Source organism: Schistocerca gregaria, chromosome 3 (genome assembly GCF_023897955.1).
Source record: "Schistocerca gregaria isolate iqSchGreg1 chromosome 3, iqSchGreg1.2, whole genome shotgun sequence".
In the NCBI taxonomy this organism is placed as follows: Eukaryota; Metazoa; Arthropoda; class Insecta; order Orthoptera; family Acrididae; genus Schistocerca; species Schistocerca gregaria.
The window spans coordinates 630180130-630190850 of NC_064922.1; the positions used below are offsets into that span (position 1 = coordinate 630180130).

The window sequence follows — 10721 nt, forward strand, 5'->3', positions numbered from 1 at the left end:
TGAGAAAAAGTATTTATGGACTTAAACAATGTGGACGTTGCTGGAATCGATGTCTAATAAATATGAATATGAAGCAATCCAAGGCAGATCCCAGCATTTACTATAAAGGGAGAAAAGAAGAAATAATAATAATGGCGATATGGGCGGACGATTTCTTTATCCTGACTGAAAGTGAAGGCCAAATGAGAATTTTCAAGTAACAGCTGCAAACCAAGTATAAGGTGCATGATTTGGGAGAAGTCAAACGTTATTTAGGTTTGCAGATTACTAAGGACGAAGAAAGACAAGAACTGAGCATAAGTCAATCATCATACACGGAAAAAATATTAAAGAAATTTGGCATGAGTGATTGCAAACCCGTAAATACTCCAATGGAAGTAGGAGTGAAGTTAAGTGTAAATGAGACTGATGTGGAATGTGACAACAATGTTCCTTATTTAGAAGCAGTAGGGAGTCTGTTATATTTGTCTCAAACGTCAGGACCCGACATTGTTTTTGCCACCAATGCAGTGAGCAAATATTGCAGAGACCCAAAGGAAAGGTACTGTAAAGCTGTAAACAGGAAAGTTGTAAAGAGGATATTCCGATTCAGCTGCGCAAATTCCAATACGTCAGATGGAAGAATCTCAAGGCTGTCAGTAGTTCTGACGGAATGTCGTCTACTCCTGGGTACTCTTTTCGACCTTAAGTCCAGTTTAATTGAACGAGGAAGAGTCTATCTGTGATATAATATTTTTGAACGAAGAGGGAAGTTTAACATCTTTGCTTTGCACGAAGTAATGTTTGGATAATATCTTTGGTTGTACTTATAACATTGCAGAATGCAGTATCATGTAGATGTGTAATATTCAATCATGGCAACGAGAAGGCGCCCATTGCATCAAAATGCAGGGTCGAGACTTAACTTCAGGCCTCAGGAAAGTTATTCCTTTGAAGCAAGGGGAAGGAAGCCTCTACCAGAGCCTTCGTCGATATGCAACGTCCTACTGATGATGGTGCTTCATGTTTGCAGGAAGACTTTGTTTGTAGATACAAGCATTAAGGTGGCTGTGTATGGTGGTTGTTTATTTCTCCTTTCACTCATAGCCGACATATTACCTTTTCCACGCTCGTACTTTTCGAGTTCTGCGAATGTGTTTAATGTTTATTTCGTGAAACTCGGTTGGGGATGGACGCTCCTCGTAGCTTTTCCATTTCTCATTTTGACAAGTTACACTTATTGTTGTGGTAAGCGAGAGCTTGTCCTGAAACACTTAATGAGACTTGGTATATCCACGTGCTGTTGGTTTTTCTGGGTTAATACTTTCAGTTACATAGAATCAAATTATGGAAGGTGCAATCCAAAGAAACACAGCTCGAAATCAGTATGCCTGGGAGCAGGTGGAAGTTGGTATGGGTTTGATTTATCAGGGCATGCATTTATATTGATTTATAGCAATCTAGTGTTGATTGAAGAAGCGAGAGCTATAATCGGATGGGAAGGAATACGCGACTTGATACGGAATGAAGAACACGCAAGAAGCAACAGTGATGCGTCTGTCAGCAATAGCCCATTGAGGTTGTTGACAGAAGTTGAGTTTCTGCGTTTGAAAGAGTCATACCAAAAATTTACGCCCTATATACGTTCCTTATTTATTGGAATGACTACGTTAAGTGTCTTGTGGGATGTTATGCTGGTGAGCACAATTCTTTATTATCATATAATGATTGAAAAGTTCATCAGCGGTGCTATAGCAATTCTTATGTGGTTTGTGACCTATAGGTATTTATATACTTTAATGCGCAACTTACCTGGTGAAGGACTGTTTAAATACAGAGATTTAAATGTAAACAGAAGTGTTCCATTAAACAAAAGATCATCAACAACAAATGTGAAAAATGATATACCCAGGTTTATGGGGATGCCTTTATATGCAGCAAGAAATGTAGAGGAAGAATGTCAACAAAATGAAGATCAGTCTTCATCTGTGAAAACTCAGCTCTGACACATGTAGGTGTCCACTTCTGAATGACCTGCTGAACAATTAGTTACCTGCACAACTTCTCCTACTTGTTAGCATCGGAGGGAGAGCTCTGGAAAAGTAAAAAATTGTTGATCATTGATTATTTCAGTGAAGCAGGCATTAAATTTAGGACATCTGTAAAAAAAAAAAAAAAAAATAATAATAATAATAATAAAATTGAATGCACTCTTGTATCAGAGTGATTAATTTTCGATGTGGTACCTCATTTGCAATGCAATTACTGCTTCACTTTTCTGTTAGAAATCCTGTGTGAAATAGGTATTCAGATACGTTTATGATGCTGCTAATTAAGATTCATGATAACCTGTGGTAAATATTTGTTTATACAGTATTTATAAGCGATATTCATCAAGAATTTTTTTTATTGGTAGAATGTATAACCCATCAGTGGTAATTATCAACATAAGATACCATGGATTTCATTTAAGAAGTGGTATTTCCTTGCTAAAGTATCTGTCCATATTTTTACTATCCTTCTGTTACCTGTTTGTAATGTTTCTGCTTGGTATAGGACAGAAGTAACCAGCAAATGACATGTTACTCTATATCTCTGTGTTTTGGAAGTCTTTTTCTCAGAGCTCTCTGTTTCCACAGATTTTTTTTTGGAAATGTAGTCTAATAGTAATGTGTAACTGAATTTTATAATGTGACAGTCACTGAGGAGCTATCAGTTCAGTTTTGATACTGAATGGTACTCATGTACAAAACTTGTATCGTTGTAGTTTATTTACAAGGATGATCATGTGTGTTTTGTAAAATCTATGACATTTTTCCCAAAATTTTACTGTAGAAGCTATAACCAAAAGGGAGATAACATAAATACTTCTTTTGAGGTTACTATTCTCTTGGTCTGTCTTAAAGGCACCTAATTTTTTTCATGCAGGAAACCAATTTTTGGAATGGAATGTTATTTATAATTGTAGAAATTTGAGATGGCTTTTTTAAAGATGTTTCCCACTGAAAGTAACGATTACTTTGTCATGATCGTTTTATTTATTTGGAAATAAGAGCACAAATATCTCTTTTTCAGTTGATGACTGTTTGACACAAAAAGAATTTGTGTTGCCATTGCTGTATTCAGTCCTTACCTTATGAGTTTTGTTGCACTGGTGTTCTTTGATAGATGATGAAACAGCAGCAAATTGCTCCCATTTCTTTTTATATTGAAATTGCACTGCCTCTCAATCTGACTTTCTAGTTAAATTTTACATATGGTTAGATGATTTCTGTGATTGTCTGGTGTTGAACACTTCAGTCAAAACAGCCTCTCACAGGCACCAGTTTCCTTCCTTTGTAGAATATACACAGTATGTCTGTTGCAATTATCATTGCGTCCAAAGGGTTCATTCGATTTGTACTGATTTTTTAAAGAAGACTGGCAGCATTGTTGTATTCTGATTAAAATTATTTTGTTTGACATTCCAGTGAGTCAAGTGGTAGTGGCCCTCTGCCATCCAATAGTAGTTGAGTGCCTAGTGCTTGTTGTGTTGCCTGTAATGCAGGTTTCATATATTGCCTTGTAAAGTATGATTGGCTGCACACAACCAACACTGCTCTCCACAACTGCAATTCGTCAGTCCCAAAATTAAGTTTAATTGGAATATAGCCACTGACACAAACTTTGCATTATGACATCATAATAATCCCTAACTGGAAATGGGGTCAATTCTGTGGGGACCACATATGCCAGTAGCATGAATAGACAGCAGTTTGTATTTGATGGACTTGTGCCTCAGAGTTAACACTTTTAATGAAAATTCCTTTTTATAAAAATTTTGGTAATGTGTGCTTTTAAGACTTGGGTTATGTGATATCTACTCTTGTACAGTCCTTCAGGGAAAAAGAGATAATTTTAAGCTGCCTGAACTGTATTTCCAAGTTTTGGATGAGTATAGTCATATTTGCATTGACGTAAATGACCCGCGCATTTGGTATCTTTGAAATGCTGAAGTTGCTGGAAATGATCTGTCCGTGTTGATCCATATCACCATCAAAATCCAGTGTGTAAAATACTCATATAAGGAGAATTGTAGTTTATCTCATAAGACCACATTGGTTGGCTTTTCAACTTCCAACTTAGTTTTACAATTTAACTGAGATGTAAGGGTAGTGTGAGAGAAGTCGTGACACCAGAACCTACATTCCAAAAGGTAATAATGAAAGAAAAAATGTCACTGTAGTCTTCTATTTCTGTCTGCACCTGTAATGACCACATCATTATGCCACAGGTCAAGGTTTGCATCCAGTACTGATGGGCCTTACTGACCTGGTATGTGGGAACTGTAGCCACACTTCATTTTTCTCATAGCTATCCTTATCGTAATCTGAATTACTGTATACTGTCCATAAATGTTTTCTCTAATGATTCATAAATTCTGTGTTTGTGTATGTATGTTGACAGACCCTACTTTTGAAAATTATTTTGGCTTGTTATAACTTTAAGCATCAGTGTAATTTCTCACTGTGTGTTCACTCTTCAGTTTTTGTAACATTCAAATCTGTCTCCGTTGTTTTCTAGATAATGTTTACTTAATGGGAGGGGGACGAATAAATTAACTCAGTTGTATGCAAAGACTTAGGTTTACTGCAAGATTGGTGTTACTATTATCTTATTGTTATGAAATACTAATCTATTCCTTTAAACCGAGCGAGGTGGCGCAGTGGTTAGCACACTGGACTCGCATTCGGGAGGACGACGGTTCAATCCCGTCTCCGGCCATCCTGATTTAGGTTTTCCGTGATTTCCCTACATCGTTTCAGGCAAATGCCGGGATGGTTCCTTTGAAAGGGCATGGCCGATTTCCTTCCCTAACCCGAGCTTGCGCTCCGTCTCTAATGACCTCGTCGACGGGACGTTAAACACTAACCACCACCACCACCTATTCCTTTAAACAATTCAATATTGAAGTTTTTGCCATATACATGTAATGTTTTAACAGTAATTTAGATTACAGTATCAGTGGGAATTTGAAAATGTCTGAGTGAGAGCCAGAGAAACTTTTGTGCTCTTGTGTGTTTTGTTTTTGAGGTATGTTCAAATCCTTTCAGCCAATACGCTGTTGAGAAATTGTATTAAATGTCTTTCAGAATTGCAATTTAACTTTAGCCAATGTCGTCAATTTTTTTTTTTATTTATTTCTATTGAATGTATTTCTGTTCTGACTTTAGGTTTCCATTTTTAATGTATGTTTGAAAAATGCTATGGTGGTAAGATGAAGTTGAGAATTCAGATGAAATGTGTGTTTTGCAGGCAGCTGAACTAAGTTTTAAATTTTCTCACAGTATACTTATGAAATAAAGCAAAATTTTGTGTACTGTAGGCTCTCTATCTCAATTTGAAATTTTATTCCATTATGTGAAGGCTGTGAACCTTTTATTAAGGCAGTACAAATTATTAAACTTCGTACCAGTGGTAATGTTGCCCAGATAGAAGCCAGGAAACAAATAGCAAAATGTGAAATACATAAAATGTATATCTGTGATGTGTTTTTCTTAACAAAAATGTATTTTAAGGATTGTTAAAATATATACTTTTCTATGTTAACTGTGTACATTACATCTACAGTTTGTGTCCATTTGTTTATATTTGCCTAAACTGAATATGAACACTGCTCTTCAACTACAGAGCACACACACCTGACCTCACACTACATATTCACAGCTTTGTATTCAAACAAACAGAATTGGTTTTGAGATTGACTATTATGTTTCCCTTTGAGACTTTAAAAAGGATGTGTGGACTAGTGCTGCAAACATAAATCTGTATGTGTGAAGAATGGGCCAATTTTCTGAATCACTGTTAACTGAAGTTTTGGACTCAAATTTAACGCAAAGTAATAAATCAAATGAGAATAAGAAACAGTTGTGGGAAAAATATATCCACAAATAGTGATACCTGTGTTGCTTGTTAACAATGCTGAGGGAGATTCTTCAAAGTAACTCGACAGCATTAAGTTAGTCATATGTAAATTGATTGTGCGCAATTGCTTTAAAGTACCAAGATGAGAGCTTGGCAATTTGTTCCAGTGTTCTGGGATAGATTTCCTCCCTATGGAGAACAATCCTTGTGCACATCCTGTATGGCCAGATGTTTTATTTACAAGTTATTGCCATTGTTTTAATTTTTTGATGCTGGTGTCTGTCTTATCATGCTGTAGCTGACTTTATGCAAAATCTTATCTAGCTTCATCAACAAACAATTGTGCCAGTTCAGTGTGCACATTTTCACTGGACATAATTTCTCTTCTGATTCGGATGATCATTGTCCTAGAGTATAGCTTCATTTGGATTTATGCACACATTTCACTATTTAAACTGGTGATTCATAATTGACAGCGGTACTTCTGAACATTAGTGTTTTATCATTTACTTTTTATAGCAGAATTTGAATAAACATTATCTTCCACTGAGTTATGCCATGCATTCATCCTGATGTATAATTGCAAGACATTCTTTCATTCAATGCATACACTGGCTTTATATACCTTATTTGAGGTTACTAAGTGAGGTGAGCTGTTCAGGCACTGCACTTGCATTAAAGGGAATAGTTAGATGTTCCATAGACCATGTGTACAATTCAGCTCAAATACCTAATCAGTCTTCCAGATTTATACTTTGTTTCATGTCACTTAATGCATGTACCAAGATGGTTTCTATGAAATAGTTTCATTTGCTTGCCACCATCTTAGTCCATTTTCTCTTCATTACCATGTTGTCTTCCGATCCTCAGTGTATTCTGTTTCTGGTATTCTTATCGTTTTTCACAATGTTTCAGCAGCACTTGCACTAATTGTAAAACTAGCTTTGAAAGAGCAGGATACTTCGAATAAAAAAAATAGTTCTTAACCTATAGCCATGTAAAACCAGAGAAATACAAGGTGATCAAAAACTCTGTATAAATTTGAAAACTTAGTCAACCACAGAATAATGTACATAGAGGTAAAAATGGACACACATGCTTTGAATGACATGGGGTTTTATTAGAACAAAAAATAATTTTAAAAAAACCACCCCATATTGCTAGACGCTTGAAAGATCTCTTGCGCGCTCGTCGTTTGGTGAAGATCGTGTGCTCAGCCACTACTTTCATCATGCTTGGCCTCCCAGTTCCCCAGACCTCAGTTCGTGTGATTATTGGCTTTGGGGTTACCTGAAGTCGTAACTGTATCATGATCAACAGACATCTCTAGGGATGCTGAAAGACCTCTGACACCAATGCCTCACCATAACTCTGGACATGTTTTACAGTGTTGTTCACAACATTATTCCTCGACTGCAACAATTGTTGTGGAATGATGGACATATTGAGCATTTCCCGTAAAGATCATCATCTTTGCTTTGTCATGCTAATTATTGTTATTCTGATCAGATGAAGCCCATCTGTCAGACATTTTTTGAACGTTTGATTTTTTTTAGTTCTAATAAAACCCCATGTCATTCCAAGCGTGTCAATTTTTACCTCTATATCTACATTATTCCGTGATTTATCCAGTTTTCAAATTTATACTGACTCTTTGATCACCTGGTGTTTACTGAGACAGACAAACTGTATGTACAAGTGAACAGACAGCACAGGTGTTGTTTGTTGTCACACTGGTACCTCAGCATTTTACAGGTTGTAACTTACTGTATGACATAGCCATTTAAGGTGATTGGCAAATAGCTGTTATAGTTGCAGTACACACAAATTGTAGTTTATTCCTTTTTGGGGATAAAGGATAGCATATCTAAATATGATCTGCAACCACCACAACGGGTGAGACAATAGTATTGGCATGACACAAAGGCAGCTGAACCTTCGGTTGTAAGTGCAAAAAGTAATTTAAAAAGTTACTGCTGGAACAAGGATGGTGAGCGCACTCAGTTCAGTTACAGTGTGAAAGCATATTTATTGCAATTCTGACAGAAGTTGTATTGAAGCATAAAATGAAAGGGAAATTGTATTTGTGTGTGCCGTTGAAAACAGAGGCCAGTAAGCTCACTCAAATGTCACTGCAAGTTTTTGTGACTAGGTAGGACATAGTCAGCTTTGACTGTTCTGGGTACTTTCATCGTCCCCAAACTTTTTTTACACCTCAGTATTTGGCATCCTCCTCTATAATATAGATTTATTTGGCTTCCAGAATTTGTGCTGTTTGGCCATCGAGAACACTAGTGTATGTAGAATACTTTTTCTGCAACAAATGTTTAGAAATACTTGTAGAATAATAAGTAAATTGGACATATTTATGTAATAAATTCACATCACTTCTTCAATATAGTAAGTTGTACAGATAAATGAAAATGTGTGTCCTGCAGATTTTTCCCTCTACTCTTAAGAAAACTGATAGTCACTTTATACAGGAAACTAGAGTTTTCTAATCTCATAAACTGATGTTTCGTTGTTAGTTTCCTCCCCCATTCCATTTTGCTAATATGTCTTCATTGGTGAAGGATCCTGGATGACTTTCCTGTCTGATCATTTAAATCCAGTATCCTTTAGCATATGCTGTTCGTGGTGAATGAATTTCTTGCCACAACCACTTTGTACGCAACCACAATATAAGGAAAAAAAGTAATTTACTTCTCGACTTCACCTCCTCTTTGAACATTCAGGTGCAAAAACGAGTTTACTGCAGTTACAAGACAAGGCTTTAGGAATTCTACCAAATCCAAAGAAACTTAATATCTTACTGACTGCTCTACAAATTATTTCATAAACAACAGTATGAAACAGATAGATTGCTAGTCACCACATAGAGCAGGCACTGAGCGGAAGACAGGCGCAATGAAAAAGAGTGCAAAAATATTAAGCTCTCAGACAAGGCCCTCCTTCCAAAATAGAAAACGCATACAATTCACACATGGCAATTCTCTCTGGGTGCTCAATCCCAACTGTTTCCATATCTGCAGGTTAGTGAGGTACATTAAGGTAATTGTTGGGAAAGATGTGGCTGTGGGAGAGAGTAAGCATGTGTTGAGCAGCATGGGTGGTACCAACTGTGAAAGCAGCCATGCCATATATGAACTACTGTAGTGGACCACCCAGAGGCACAACATGCCCAAGTTCATTGAGTGCTTCACAACCTGTGCCATCTGGGTCATCCTCTCAAACAGCAGCTTTTCTGAACTATGTAGAATGCACGTGCTTCACACCCGTATAATCATCCTGGCCAAATCTCCAGTAATCAGCTGTCCCCAGGCCCTCTATCCAATGATTTCACACCCTCCCAAGCATTTCCAAGTTATTTTCATTGTGTGCTGAACCTCAATGGCTCAGGCACTTGAGTATCACATGCTTAGCTCTTGCACATGTCACCCCTCCCTCCTGCTTTCCTAGCCAGCACAAATACTGCTACCTCCCTCTCAGCTGCTAACTACCCTTCTCCAGCCCATCTTCTTACTTACTGCCTCTACCCCCCCCCCCCCCCCTCTACCTATCCCACCCAACAAACCCCACACCATCCTAGTCCACCTGCTGAACTGCAATCCTGGCATTGTGTGTGTGTGTGTGTGTAGGATCTTTTTCCAAAATGTTGCAAGTTTGCATTCTCTTTCGCGTATGCCTTTTGAGTTGATGCTTTCTGCTGTCTGGTCAGTGGTTTCTTTACACCCCAAGATGATTTGTGGGTTTATTCTATGAGACTGACTGAACATAAATTTGGACTTCATTAACTTCTGATACATTCTTAGGAAAGCAATGGTGTGTCTGCCTCCATAGCTGAGTAATCAATGGAACTGACTAATGTGCAGAGGACCAGGGTTCAGTTCCCAGTACAGTGAGTGATTTTTCCTTGGTGGGAGGGCTGGAATATGGTGCACTCAGCCTCATGATACCAATTGAGGAACTACTTGACTAAGTAGTAGCAGCTGCAGATCACAAAAACTAACAAGCCATGTCCCTCCATATTGCATCCAATGACGGCACTGGCACAGGATGATGTAGCAGTCAGACAATATTAATGGGCCCGCCAGGACCAGTGAATGGAGTTTACATTTATAGCACTGGTGTGGAATGATCTGTAGTGCTGCAAAGATAAACTATTGTTGTTTCAAAATTTGACTGTTGAGTAGTGAGGTACAATTTGTACACAGAACAGTGACTTATGATTAATTCTATTTCAGTTTCATCAGCAGTACTCTCATCTACTGAAACTGGTACTTTCTCAGTTTCAATGCTCACTGCTCTGCCCCTATTCTGGTGCTCATCATGGACTTTTGCTCTGCTTAATCATTTTCATTTGTCAAAAATAAAAAAGGAAAAAAGACTACTTTGCAATTTGCCTTCATGATGCATACTTCACCAGTCACTTTAAAAAAAGCAGACTCAGCACACTTTTACTGAAACATTTTATTAACAAACATTAAGGCACTTTTACAAGAAAATCTTTTGAGATTCACATTTGAGCAAAGGCACATTATGAAAATAGCTACACAATCACATCAATGGAATGTGTATTTTCTGTTGAATTATATTTATATGGTCTGTCACCAGCTGAAGTTTGAGATCTGGCTAAAATTGTGCCATGTCATTCTAAGCAGCAATCCATTGAAACCAAAATACTTAATCTATATAAGTAACAGAAGATGGATCACAATAAAATGACAAATTTCAACATGATGCAGAAATGCACAAAAAATCTGTTTTAAACCATCTTTTAAATATTACCAATGCCAGTTATTAAAGCATTTCCATTCTCTTGTTTATGAGACACTGCT

The 10721-nt window shown here is 37.3% G+C and overlaps 1 protein-coding gene across 1 annotated transcript; it reads left to right on the forward strand.

The window, feature by feature from the left end:
* Positions 1–854: 854 nt before the first annotated feature.
* Positions 855–5568, forward strand: LOC126356319 (acyl-coenzyme A diphosphatase FITM2). Its single transcript, XM_050007284.1, has one exon. The coding sequence runs from the start codon at positions 855–857 to the stop codon at positions 1983–1985; it is 1131 nt and encodes a 376-aa protein (XP_049863241.1). The 3' UTR covers positions 1986–5568.
* The last annotated feature ends 5153 nt before the right edge of the window (positions 5569–10721 follow it).

What these genes read in the sequence shown, in the direction of transcription:
- LOC126356319 (XM_050007284.1), top strand. Translation starts at nt 855, where the DNA reads ATGGCAACGAGAAGGCGCCCATTGCATCAAAATGCAGGGTCGAGACTT.